This window comes from Tamandua tetradactyla, chromosome 14, assembly GCF_023851605.1.
Source record: "Tamandua tetradactyla isolate mTamTet1 chromosome 14, mTamTet1.pri, whole genome shotgun sequence".
Classification (NCBI taxonomy): domain Eukaryota; kingdom Metazoa; phylum Chordata; class Mammalia; order Pilosa; family Myrmecophagidae; genus Tamandua; species Tamandua tetradactyla.
The window spans coordinates 67,230,732-67,245,465 of NC_135340.1; the positions used below are offsets into that span (position 1 = coordinate 67,230,732).

At 35.0% G+C, this 14,734-nt stretch overlaps 1 protein-coding gene across 12 annotated transcripts in view; it reads right to left on the minus strand.

Annotated features, from left to right (window-relative positions):
* MYO5A (myosin VA) overlaps nt 1–14,734 on the minus strand; it is a 278,306-nt gene that overhangs the window by 66,664 nt on the left and 196,908 nt on the right. For all 12 annotated transcript variants that reach the window (XM_077127928.1, XM_077127929.1, XM_077127922.1 and 9 more), the window contains 6 exons: nt 11,519–11,680; nt 10,339–10,436; nt 6,955–7,041; nt 6,763–6,871; nt 3,490–3,701; nt 1,987–2,143 (listed from right to left, as the gene is read on the minus strand). In XM_077127928.1, the coding sequence (XP_076984043.1) occupies nt 1,987–2,143; nt 3,490–3,701; nt 6,763–6,871; nt 6,955–7,041; nt 10,339–10,436; nt 11,519–11,680 (825 nt within the window). The remainder of the gene's footprint in view (nt 1–1,986; nt 2,144–3,489; nt 3,702–6,762; nt 6,872–6,954; nt 7,042–10,338; nt 10,437–11,518; nt 11,681–14,734) is intronic.

The window sequence follows — 14,734 nt, forward strand, 5'->3', positions numbered from 1 at the left end:
AGGGAACCACGAACCTGAAAGGAACAGTAATGGGGTTACTGTTGGCCTACGATGAACAAGCCTCTAATTTGCCACCCTACTAGGTCCACTCACAATGGGAGTCTGGGTTGGTCAGAGACTGCTACTGCCAAACCATGGCCTCAAAACCCAGTTCAGATGATGCTGAGGAGGGGACTGAGGAAAATGGGAGGGTAACCAATTTGCTGTATCTAAAAGTCCAAGTTTAAGCATGTTTTTTCTCTAGAAGGTGTATGCTTATACAGGAAGAGGATTAAAATTTATATTTTGGTGTGAGCAGAGAGAATAGAGCTGTAGTTGATATCGTCAAATTTTCTTTAAAACATATAATATGCTCATTCAGGTCTCATTGGTTGCAATTTTAAGTTTAAATTTATTAAGTTTAAAATTGTTTCAAAATAAAAAAGTAAAAATAAATAAATAAAAGAATAAGGCCAAGGTCACACCCAATTACTGACATAGTATTAGAAATCCATTCCCCAAATCACCCTTGTGAAGCTCCTTCAAACAATGATGCCCACAGAACTCTTAGATCCAGACTGCATATTTATGGCTTATTAGGAATATATCCTATAGGCCAGACTCAAAACTTTGCTAAATGAAAGAAATAAAATCCTTTCATCAGCTAGGATCATACACTGTCACAGGGGATGAGTAAGATTAATACAGTGATCTATTAGCTACATATGATTACTGCTAGATATCAAGATTGTCACAAACTTCTGGAACAGCATATCCCTGTCAATATAATTTTAATGTTAATATTGTAATTTATTTCCTCTTTACCATGGTAAATTCTTTCAAGGTTATCTCATTTTTGGAAGAATGTCTACTCATCTAGCATATATTTATCCTATTAAAGCTCACTGTAGTAGGGTGAGTAAGGGCCTTTAAAATACCAAATCCTAATCTCTGGAACCTATAAACACTTTTTTACAAATCTTCAGGGTCTTTGAAATAAGTTAAGGATTGTGAAATGGGGAGATTATCCTAGAAGACATGGGTCAGCCCTAAATACCATCATAAGTATCCTTCTAAGAGACAGACACAAAAGGAGAGGTGATGTGAAGATGGAAGAAAAGATTGGAGTGATGAAGTCACAAGCCAAGGAATGTTGGCAGTCACCAGGAACTGGAAGAGGCAAGAAAAGGATTTTTGCCTAGAACCTCTGGAAGAAATGCAGCCCTACTGATACCATGACTTCGCCTTAGTGATTATGATTTAGGATTTTGCCTCCAGAATTGTGAGAGAATAAATTTTTGTTGCTTAAGCCACCAAATCTGTAGTCATTTGGCAGTCAGAGAACACTAACATACTCACTTTTTCAAATCACCCTGACAAGGGAAAATAGGAGGTGAATTTTCCTTTTCCATTGTTACTAAATACATGTACATTCATATTAAATATTAAAATATATATATGAATATATTTTGGTGAGGGGAGGGGCATGGTCTGGGAATCTAATTTAGGTCTCCCACATGGAAGGTGAACATTCTACCACTGAACCAATCCATGTACCCTAAAAATATATTTTAACTGTTGGTTGTCTCCATATGACTCTCACATTCATGGTAGCCCCTGTGGTAGTTAAGAGGTAGAATTTTTTTTTTTTCATTTTTAAACAGTTTTATTTGCACATCATACAATCCAACCTAAGTATACAGACATGCATTCACCACCATAATCTATCTGAAGACATTTCCTTTTCTTCCACAAAGAATCCATACCCCTTCCCCATGCCCCCAGCTTGCTAACATTTAGTTTTGGCATAATGCCTTTGTAACATTCAGTAGAAGCATATTACAATGTTACCATTGACTATAGACCTTAGCTTGCACTGATTGTACTTTTTCTTATATGCCATCTATTTTCAATACCCGGCAATACTGAATTCATTTGTTCTCTAAGAGATAGAATTTGATTAATGTTAAAGGAATCAATAAACAAAGTCGGAAAATAATGCCTCACCTTGCGATACCTATTTCTGGCCATGTAGCCTCGCAAATAAGACTGCAGAACAACAGTAGCAGCTCTTCTAATCTTGTACCTCCTGCGGACCATGTACATGCGCCAGTACTTCTGAATGATGGTTGCTGCCTTGGTTCTACGGAGAAATTTGGCATAGCTGGCCAAGGCAAACATGGTTCATTGTCAGTAATCAGGGAAACCCAGGAATACATTTTATAGAGACCTATAGCATCAATGTCTTTGACATAATGTGCTGTACCTCCACTGTATTATACTAACAATGTGCACATTAAATATAAATTTATAGTTACTTATATTTGTAGAACAATTTATAGTTTTAAGTATTTTTGCACTCAGTACCTCAAATGAGCCTTCTCTAACCCTGAAAAGTGGAATATCCCCTATAATCCCCATTTTACAATACAGAAAGTAAAGTTCATAAAGGTTCATTCTTTCTAGGACAGTGTTCTTTCCATTACTCCAGAATTTGTTTCGTTTACACAGCAAACCAGATGAACATAGTATTCCCATACTTATTGTATAACCAGCTTTTTTTCATTCATTAATGTATGATGTTTCCTTAATCTAGCTGCTTGGGTATATTCTTCAGCATTAATTAAATTCTACTGATAGTTCTAAAAGAAAATTACCGTAATATATAATCACACCAAAATTAATTATCTTATAGACCTTCTCAGTAATTGTTCCTCAAAACTCTTCAATAGAGTCATTACTAACCAGCTCATAATCATGACTGTTTAATTTACACATGATTTTTTCACACATATAAAAGTAATAAAAATAAAGAACAGTGAGGACATAAGTAGACAGTAATCTATAATTTCTTTTTGAGGATGAACCCGTACCATTCAAAGGTAGAATTAAATTTTATTCTATTTAACTGTCTTGTAAGTCCAATTTATTAGCACTTGAAACTAAGAAGGGTTGAGGTGTTGTTTTCTCAGGTAATCTGATCACTCAAAACAGTCCTAGTTTCAAAAACTTAAAACCCCCAGATTGTTCCTATGTCAGATAAGCCCTGAAACCCAGAGATACCAGACTCTTCAAGAACATCAATTAGTTGCATTCCCCTACCCCATAATGTCGACACCCCTTTTCAACAAGAAGTTAGAATGGTCATTGCCCAAATATTACTGAAGATTAGGAGAAGGATCAAATGACAAGGAGAAGTTATAACAGAGAAGATAGGATTTAACAAATGATGTGACTACTGAATCATTATATTGATATTTCTTGTCAGTCTCTCGTGTATTAGAATATTAGAAGGAAATACCTGAAATTGTGAAACTGTGACACATACTCTGAAACTTGTTCTATGACAACTTGTTAAACTGTACTTCGAAATCTATCACTTTTCTATATATATGTTATATTTCACAATTTTAAAAATGTTAAATAACAAAACAATACATAAAACTTTCCCAGGTTGAAGTTAGATGGACAACCTGTGCACCAGAGTAAGCAGATCCGCAGGAGACCTACCATCGAGCCTGGTAGCCCCGCACGTATCTCTGCACGGTAATGGCTGCCTTCCGCATGCGAAGGTACTTCTTCCGCAGCAGCCATCCCCGGATTGTCTTCTGGATCCGGATGCAGGCAGCCCTCAGCTTGTCTGCTCTCAATTTTTCCAGATAGGCCACTTGACCAGCACGGAAAAAGATCTTTGTTTTACCAAACTGGTATTTATCCTTATCCTATTTTTGGAAAGAAATTGCAAAATCAGAGGTAGAAAAGATACTCATATAAAGGAAATCTTAAGAGAGAGAAAAATGCTTAAAAGCAGAATCAGTGAAGGGATGAATCTATTAGCTAAAACTTGGGCTATATCACAAATTAACTAACGGAGCCAGATTTGTGATCCTATGCAACTGGAGCAAATAGAAGGGATTTTAAGGAAAACTGCAGTTTAAGAGCTAGTTTCCAGAGTTATTCTACCTGGAATTATTATCTGAGGCCAAAAACTTGGTTGTAGGTTATAGGCAATTAGTATTTGCTTGTTTGTATTTTAAACATGTCAAGGAAATGGAGATGCTGACACTCCCTCTGACTGACCCAGGCTGTAAGGATTACATCAGGTTGTATACTCCATGAGAAAGCTGAAGGGAGAAAAACACCAGAATAAAGAATAAGACAGGAAGAAACACATACAAAATAAAGACTTAAAACCAACAAAAAAACTTGGGTTTTCATATTAAAAATTAAGTTTCTCAACAGTTATTGCTTGGCCATCAACAGTGCTCAAAAGCAAACAAAAATAACTTATAAACATGTTTAAAAATTCTTCTACAAATTTCAAAACTCCTTTTACAAAAATATAATCATTTATATTGCTCATTGATATTGATCATAGGCAGAGCTGATCAGTAAACATAAATATGCATGCTATTTCTGATGATTACATTGTGAGCTATCTCATCCAGAAGAAAGTGCTCAGTTATAAACCAGTCCTCTGTCAAAAGAAGAATAGATTTTACTAATATTAGTTACTACTGTGATCTGAAATTCTAAGGGGAAGCAAAGAAAATCATTTTACTTTTTCAGCAGGTATCTCCTACCTAGTACATAAAAGTGGAAAATTAGAAACCTCCATATGTATCTATAATTACTCAATATAAATCAATAAAATTTATGCTTGAACCCTATGCTTGAGATAAAGAAAGAGCTAATAACTAGTGTTCTCTCTTTCTTCCTTCCTCTCCTCCCCCTCTTCCTGCTCCACTTCAGTCTCCTTTACTCCACTCCAGGAGTAAACGCTGTACTCTTAATCTTTTACCCTCATCTACTAAACTGCCCTGCAAAGTTGTGATCCAATCCTGAAGCAGTTTGTGTGAGGCGTCCAGGCATAAGACTCTATCTATTTCTTACTCTTCATTCCCATCTGAACCCAGATTAAAAACTTAAATTTAGGAAGCATACCCACACTCTTAACTGGGGCCATTAATAGTGGTTTCTTCTCTGCATTCCAACTCAAAAAGGACCTCTTACACGTTACCAAGAAAGAGGCCTCAGCTCTTTCAAAGAAAAAATAATTTTATTATCAAAGAAGAGGTAATACATTTAGTAAACAGATAGTAATTATGACTGATTGCCTTTTGTGAGATAATCAAGCCAGACTAGTATCAAAGAAGTGAAAATAATTTTGAAAAACTTTTCATGAATCCTAAATTCTCCAAGACAAAGATCAGTGATTCTCAAAACATAGTCCCCAGACAAGCATCAGCATCACCTGGGAAACTGCTAGAAACTTAAGTTACAGGACTTTATTCCAAATCTACTGAGTAAGAAATCCTGGAGATGGACCCAGCAATATGTGTCTGAACAATCCTTTCAGGTGATTCTGATGCACAGTGAAGTCTGAAAGTTCCTTAGCACTGCATGTAAGATTGCATATCAACCTACATTTCCTAACCACATTTTTCATTGCAAAAAACCTTACTGTTTTCCAAGCAAAACTATGTTTTCCTATTTCTTCCTATTTCTTGCTCCACCCTAGAACACACTTCCATTTTCATACAATCTGTCCTATTTTTCAGGGCCTGTTGAAAATACGGCTTTGTCTTCCTCTTATTTCTTGTCTCACTCAATGTTTGTTATTGAGATATACTGTACTTATTTTTTAAATGCATTAATTTTCTAGATAGACAGACTATATTATCTGAAGATAAGACTTACTTTTTTCTTAATCACACTGCATCTGGCTTGATATCTTTCATAAATAAATACCATGTATTTGTTAATAATGATCAAACTCTCTAAAAAAGAATGTGCTTCAAATGTGAGTCCAGAGTCATGATATTGGACTATCATCCTCATCAGTTCTAACATTCTAAACTCAGTGTTTCTCAATCTCGAAGACAGTGTACTCTTCCACTTCATTCTACCCCCGAATAATTTTCTTTTTAAACAACAACATACAAACACGAACAATCTTACCATATGATCATTCCATTCTTGGTATATAATCAATAACTCACAATATCATCACATGGTTGCATATTCATCACCATGATCATTCCTTAGAACATTTGCATCAATTCAGAAAAAGAAATAAAAATAAAAAAAAAACCTCATACATACCATACCCCTTACTGCCCCCTCATTGACTACTAGTATTTCTATCTACCCAATATATTTTAGCCTTTGTTGCCCCTATTTTTTTCTATAACCCTTACCACTCCCTTTCATTGATCACTAGCACTACAATCTACTAAATTTATTTTAACATTTGTTACCCGTCATTTATTTATTTTTAATCCATATGTTTTACTCATCTATCCATATCGTAGATAAAAGGAGCATCAGACACAAGGTTTTCACAGTTACACAGTCACATTGTGAAAGCTGTATCATCACCTTCAAGAAACATGGCTACTGGAACACAGCTCTACATTTTTAGGCACTTCTCTCCAGCCTCTCCAAATACTTTAACCAAAAAGGTGATCTCTATATAATGTGTAAGAATAATCTCCAGGAGAACCTCTCAACTCTGTTTGAAATCTCTCAGCCATTGAAACTTTATCTTGTCTCATTTCTCTCTAACCCTCTTTTGGTTGAGAAGGTTTTCTCAATCCCCTGATGTTGAGTCACAGCTCATTCCAGGATCTCTGTCCCACACTGCCGGGAAGGTTTACATACCCCCAAATAATCTTGATTAGTGACATTTTACATGGAAGCTTCCAGGGCTGTCAAAGTTCAGAACCACAAGGCCTTTGGCTAATCTCTGTTCAGATAAAGATAACTGAAAATCTTTCTTACCACTATCAGTTTCTCTAATACATTCTTGCACGTTTGCTTTCTGTCACTCAGCACATCTTTTTGCTTCATTAGGACTCGGTAGCGGCTGAAAAATTCTTGATAAGTCCACCTGTAAGAAGAAACTCGCATCAGCTTAAAGAAGTAGAACCTTTCCTTATAGAAGCCCTTATATTTGAAAAATGACAGGCTTACCGTGATGGGAAACCTGCTGCACTAATACGGATGGTTTCCAGGACACCACATGCTCTCAGTTGCTGCACTGCCCTCTTCTCATCAAAGCTACAAATAAAAATGAAGATCATTAACACACAAAGAACCCTGGCTGTTGCTACAAATTTCTCTCTACTAAAAGCCAAGTGAAAAAATTAGAAAAGAATGCATTCAACAGTTGGAACAACAATCATTGAGGAAAACTCCATGTGAGTGTGGGAGGGGCAGTAAAAATAAAGAGCTGTAAAGATTACCCATGATTCATTCCACAGAGTCATAAGAAATTCCTTTGAGCACACACTTTGAGCATGCATTTTGCCCATACTTGTTACATGGCTTGGTCTGATTAGCTAGTCCCAGAATTCTTCAGCTCTACTATATATAGGTCCACTGGAACAAAGACTGGCTAACCCTGGAAATTTCTTTACAAGAAAGACAAATTAAATATGCCCCATTCATATGCTTGGGAGTAGTTGAGATGAGAAAGCTTACATTGTACTTATGTTTCCACAATTTAACAATAATAAATAGCAACAAAAGAGACAATGACAAATACAATACATGATCCTGGATGGGATCTAATAATGACAGAAAAAAGATTCAAAAGGACATTATTGGGACATATGAAAAATTAGAATACAGACTGTAAGCTTTACATCATGTTAAATACATGCTGAATTTCTTGAACTTGATAATGGTACTAATGTAGTTACATAAATGAAAATCCTTGTTCCTAGGAAATGTACATGGAAGTATTATATGTTCAAGGAGCATAATGCATACAACCTATTCCCAAATGTTCAGAAATCAGAAACACAACAGATAAAAAGATAGAAAGATAGATGAATAAATAGACATATACAAGTATGACAAAACGTTAAAACTGGTGAATCTGGATATGGGGGGGTCAGATTACGTTGGAATTCTTTGTAAGGGTTAGTATTATTTTTGCATTCATCCTGTAAATTTGAAATTATTTCAAAATAAAATGTTAAAAATATATATGCCCCACTCTGGTGTTTTAAAAAAATTCTAAAAAGCTATTTAATTTGATGAGTACATACTAAGTATTTATATATTTTACATTTATTTCATTCTAGAAAAATCTTTAAGTTGACACTAAAGAGGAAGAAGAAAGGTCTGCCTCTCCCATATGATCACTCCTAGTTCCTTCCCTAGTTAAGCTGTGGACAACTTATCCACGCCTTCAATGGCATTCTCTTCCCAGGTGTCTTGATGGTGGTGGTAAATAAGGGTTGACATTTAGAAGAGAATGGCCCTAGGCCTAGGTAGGTCCCAGAAAGAGACTCGGAGTGGCAGCTTTTTCCTGCTTCTCACTTTCTTCCAAAAACAAAAAGAGTTTCTTGGTGGTGAGGTAGATAACAGGGTGGCAGTCTTTCAGAATTGCCCTACAGTCTAAGGTAGAATTTCAGAAAGCTCAATTGGCAAGAATATAGGGAAAGAGGGACTCTGATTCACTGTGGGGTGGAAGTGGGAGCTATTACAATCTTTGGCAAAAATGCCTGGAATTTGACTCACAAAATTCACTTCTAGAAATATATTAAGGAGATAATCAGACAAATATCCAAATATGTTTGGCAAAAGATGTTTATCACAGCATTGTTGAAATAATCTCAACAGCCATCAATAAAATAATTTAAATATATGATGGTATGTCTACACAGTGGGATACTATATAGCTATTAAAATGACAATGTGGATATTAATTTACTAACATGGAAAGTTGTTTCTAATCTGTAAGCTAAAAACAGATACAAAACAGCAATTTAAGCATGAGCCTCATGCTTTTGTAACCTTCCCCTTGTTCATACAACACAACACACATGCTACAGGAGGGGAGGGAGTTTGGTTGGCTGGTCAAGAAAGATCTATGCCAGTTAAATACCAGCTATCTCTCAATGTACAGTAGATGCTTTTCCATTTATTTTTATATATTTTCTATTTCCTGAATATTTCTTTTATAATATGCATGTATTACTTTTAAAATTAGAGAAATATTTCTATTTTGAAAAAACAATTTCCAGAAAGATTCATTGTCCCCTTATACATGGTATTTGAAATAAAATGAGACGTTGGTAAAAATAGACATTCTCCGATGTTTTCAAAAGTTGAAGGTAATGGGGATAACTGTAAACCTTTGCCAAAGCAGCCTCATCCACCTCTACCTCAAGCTCTGATTTTAACTAATGCCCAAATTAACAAAAACCCCAGAGAGGTCTTGAACCAAAATAACTTCAAAATAGAAAATAGTACTAGGAGTATTTAGTTAAACTTAACTTTCCCATGTTTCTTGAAGATGGTAGCTTTCATAATGTGACTGTGTGATTGTGAAAACCTTTTTTGTCTGATGCTCCTTTTATCTATATTATGAACAGATGAGTAAAACATATGGATTAAAAATAAATAAATAATGGGGGAGCAAATGCTAAAATTATAAAAATATATATTGGGTAGATGGAAATACTAGTGGTCATTGTGAGGGAGGGGTAAGGGATATGGTATGTATGAGTTTTTCTCTTTCTGGAGTGATGCAAATGCTTTAAAAAATGATCATGGTGATGAATATACAACTATGTGATAATATCGCGAGCCATTGATTGTACACAATGTATGGAATGTTTGTATGTTAAGAATGTATGTGCTTATGATCATGATAATGAATATGCAACTATATGATGATATTGTGAATTACCAATTATATATGTAGAATGGAATGATCAAAAGTTAGAATGTTTGCATTTGGTGTTTTTTGATATTTAAAAAAAATTTAAAAATTAATAAAAATAAATAAATAAATAAATAATAGGGGGAACAAATGTTAAAATAAATTTAGATTGAAGTGCTAGTGATCAATGAAAGGGAGGGGTAAGGGATATGGTTGTACGAATTTTTTTCTGTTGTCTTTTTATTTCTTTTTCTGAATTGATGCAAATGTTCTAAGAAATGATCGTGATGATAAATATGCAACTATGTGATGATATTGTAAATTGTCATGTATGTAATTTATATGTAGAATGGAATGATCATAAGTTAAGAATGTTTGCATTTGTTTGCTGTTATATTTTTAAAAAAACAAAACAAAACAGAAAAGAACGTATGTGCTTGTGTGTTTTATCAATAAAAATTTTAAAATAACAAAAAACCCTTAACTTTAAAAATCCTCAGAGACCAAATGCTCATTTGTTGTCTCATTCTCTAAATGCAAGAAAAACTGAAATAATCTATTAACTAGTAGTTTCCTTCTATAAGACATTGAGGTTTATCAAAATAGTTTTTCCTTACATTGGTGTGGTAATCTTTGTAAGATATGGACACTTTTAAATTCAGTAGTTGAGAAATACTTACGTGAATGGGAGTTTGAAGTCATTAGGCTTAATACAACGCACATAGTGAGGGGTAGTGGCATTGAGGGTCTCCATAAGCAGGTGAAGGGAGTTTCGGAACTGTATGAAAAAGATCAAGGTTCGTCAAAAGTCAAAGATGAGGTAAAACAATTAAAAATTCTCTTCCTATGACACTAATGAAGATGACTTTTACCACCTATGAACTTGACACATTTTGAGGAATACTAGGGCTTTGGCTTAAAATTTGCTTGAACTCTATTACTTATGTACTTAATTTACTCAAAATACATTAACTTTACTCTCATGCCTTTTTTTCCTGCTTCCCTTTTAATGTTAGTTTCCATAGCTTCATCTTGTGAGTTATGCATTTTGACTGAAAATATAACTTCACTTTAAGAATAATGAGGCCAGCCACGGTGGCTCAGCAGGCAAGCATTCTGGCAAGCATGCCAGAGGACCCGGATTCAATTCCCGGTGCCTGCCCATGTAAAAAAAAAAAAAAAAAAAAAAAAGAATAATGAGGCCATTTAATCATGTAAAGTGGGAATTCTGCTGTAAAATACTGAAAAAACAAAGTAGCAGATGAGGTAAAAGGGTATAGGGAATGAGTGTGAGAAGAGAAGAGTATAATCAGTGGTGAGGTCACAATTATAGACATGGGATCAGGACTGGAGCTGTGAACTTCTGCCAGGCCCTGCTTCCTGTCTACACTGTGCACAGGGTTCCGTGGACAGGAAAACAAGCTGACTAGTGCTCAGCCTCCCACCCCAAGGCCCCATCCCTTGTTCAGGTACTAACTATATATATAAAGTTTCCCATATCCCACAGGGCATAATACACCAAGAAAGGAAAGAGCTAATGGAGGAGGAGCTAATGCTCTATACAGATCTATGTGCAAAACAATCAAGAGTACAAAACAAATACAGCACTGGTCTGTGAAAAATGATATGCATTAGAAGAAATAAGATGTAGAAAAAATTATTTTCAAAAAGGCTTAAGCAGAATCACAGATCTAAAGCTGGGCTGAGAGAAGTATGAGTAGACATTGTTACGTGTTCTCATACCGAAAACTCAAGACTCTCCCCACCTAAAGATTCCACCTGGAAAGCTGAAGAAGGAAGACCTGAGGTTTCAGCAGAACCACAGGGAAAGGAGCACTGCAACAACTCCTGTGAACTTACCTGGTGCCCAACTGTTTTCTTGTGCTCTTTGGCTGCCTGGCCTGGTCTGCCTTTGGTGGGCTTTGCAGGAGTACGCATGAGGGGTGTACGCCCTGAAGAGGAGGCTGAAGTTGGACTAATGGTCTTCTCTTCATCCTGAAATAATTCTGGTAGCATCTTAAACTGAGTCAGAAACAGTGAAAGAAAATTACACTTTAAACCAAAACTCAAATATATACCTTCTCAGGAGAATCATTACAAAGACTTTGATCCATAGTGATTCCCTTTATTAAGTAACTTTTTTAGATTCACACATTCCAGAAATAATCAATATCTATGTTAGGAGCCAAAAATATGAGAGGAAAGTGAGTAAATGTTACAAAAATATAGGTTTTTTCCACACTATTTTTGGGGAAAAACAAAATCAAAACTACTACACTCAGACTCCACAGGAAATGGCCACTCTCAACACAGTACTAGTTCTAACTATAATTATTTTATTAGCAAAATACTAATTGAAAGTTCTATCTTATTACCTCCCCTCCATAATATGTTTTATCGTCAGATAGAGAAAAACACTAGTCCAAATTTGCAAGTTATTTATCAACTGTTTACTTACCTGATTCATTTGTCTACCCACTAATTCCAGTGTTGAGTAATGCCATTCAAAAACCTCAGCAGAAATTGTGTCATAAGCTAGTTCTAAAATACTATAAGGTTGTAAAATAATCATGAAGCAGTGATAATTTTGAGAAAATAATACGGATTCTAAGGGGGGAAAGGGCCAAAAACCCTGTCCTTTTCCTGTAAGCTTTAATATTTGTTTTCAAAAGATTTAAAACTTGACTGCATAATTCCTGTAATTAATTTTGTGTTCTAGATTAGCAATATGAAAGACTTTTAAAAGATCTGGTATCTAATAAGTGGGTGGATGCCATTAGTAAACGCAGTTGCAAGAAATTTGACAAAACAAAAGACATGTCAATCTAAGCCAAAAGAGCATCCTGATATATCTACATATCTTTACAACAGCACCATATCCTTTTTATAAGTCAAATTATATTGGCAAGTACTAGTCATCTATCTAATAATCTCAGAATATCTCCAGAAAAAAATTTTTCTTATGAGAATTCTTTCACTAAAAATCAAATCAGATAATTTGCTATTTATGTGTGCATCAATCATAAGAGTGATATAGGATGTACATAACAAATTGCTATAACATATCAATAATAGTCTTATAATATACAAATGAATATATTCCTTGCTTGACAGAATAAATAACATACTCTAACCTGGTTGGCTTATAAAAAGAAAAAAAAATGTGTTATCATTCCCCTATATTATAATATTAAATCTGTGTTCCAAAGGCAAAAAATAAGCAAGACTTAAGAGACTGACCTGAAAATTCAACAAGGGATTAAAATGCTAGGCTACTCAATGATAGACCATGTACTTTGGAATCTTATCTATACTAATCCCAAATGAATTGCTAGCACTCTAACAGCAATTGCTTAAACCTTGTTCTCTCTTCTGTGTGAAAGGATTAAGAGAGACAGGCTGCAATATCATATTCACCACAAGGTGCTACAATTTAACCAAAGGTCTATACTATCTACTAGAAAAGGACTTAAATTTTCAGATTTCAGGATATATACATATATATGTATATCTAGTGTGTGTGTGAGCATCAAAGGTATTATAATTTAAAATTCTTTACATTGGGTTTTCTAAATTTAAATTAAAAAGTATATTTTATATTGGTATATTAGAATATGCTGTATTATTTCTTCTTTAGGCAGTCTTCCTGCTACCTCACTGGCTATTACTTCTCTGTCTTCTTTCTTGGCTCTTCCTCTGGCCCAGGCTCTAAAGTTGGAATGCTTAAAAAATTTGGTTTCAAATATCTTCTATTTTTTATCTACATGTTCTTCTCAGATAATCTCATCTAGTTCCATAGCTTTAGATACCAGCTAGTCTCTAAAGACTACAGACTTTAAATCACCTGCCTGACCTTCCCATGAACCATCAATTTTCATTTTTCACTTCTTGTATGGAATGCCCACTTGGCTCTCTAGTTGACATCTCAAACTAAACATGTTCAAAACAGAACTCTTGTTTCTTTTCCCTCAAGCCTAATCATTCATCAGCCTTTGCCTCATTAAATGGGTATCATCCATCTAGTATTCCAAGCAAATAATCTAGAAGTCATCCTCAATTTTTCACTTTCTCTCATACTCCATACCCAATCCATCAACAAAACCTATCAAATCTACCCATAAATTATATCCCATCTCTACTGGTGCAATCTTGTATCTCAGTGCACCATCTGTCTTCTAGATCACTAACTGCCCTATTTCTAGCCACCCCAAATACACCTTCATACAGCAGCATATCATTCCTCAGCTGAAAACCTTCTAGACTTCCCATCACAACATATATAAAATCCAAACTCTTTATCATGATTGGCAGGGCCTTTCTTTCAAGAAGTGTCCCTTGTCTACATGCTCTATATGTCCCATTCACCTACCAGCCACGCCAGCCTTCTCTTTGCATCTCAAACCCAACTCACTTAGCCTCAGCACTCCCTACTTGATCTTCCTTCTGCCTTGACACATCCATCCATGATTCTTCAGGATTCAGCTAAATGTTCTTTCCTCAGAAAGGCTTTCTCTGACTACCCCAGTATGGGAACCCTCATCCCCGCCCAAGCTTAGTCACTCTGTAGCTTGGTATTTTGTTTTATTTTATTCTCTGAAATTACCTAAACATATAATTAAGTGGTTACTGTCTAATTCCCCAAACTTTGCCTATCTCCTTTATCATATTTATACTGCTAAACCCCAATTTTCTTAAATCATTTGTTGAAAAATTTATCTGTGCCCCACTGACTGGGCATGTCAATTTTATTTAAAGATAGTTAGATAGACAAACTGATGGACAGATAAACAAGTAGGTAGATATGCCTGGACATTCCATTTTGTTTCTTTGATTTATCTCTCTATTCTTAAGACAGGGCTCTGAATTACTTAAGATTGACCTTATGTCCTGGAAATCATTTTAAAGAAAATAGAATCCAAGTAACATCTTTATGAAGATGTGGGAAATAATCTCAGTTACAACAACAACAATATTCACTAAGAGTTTTCTGTACACAACACAGTGTTCAAAGGACTTAATATGACATTTAATTCTCATAGTAATCTCCATAAAGTAGATATTATCATGATTCTGTTT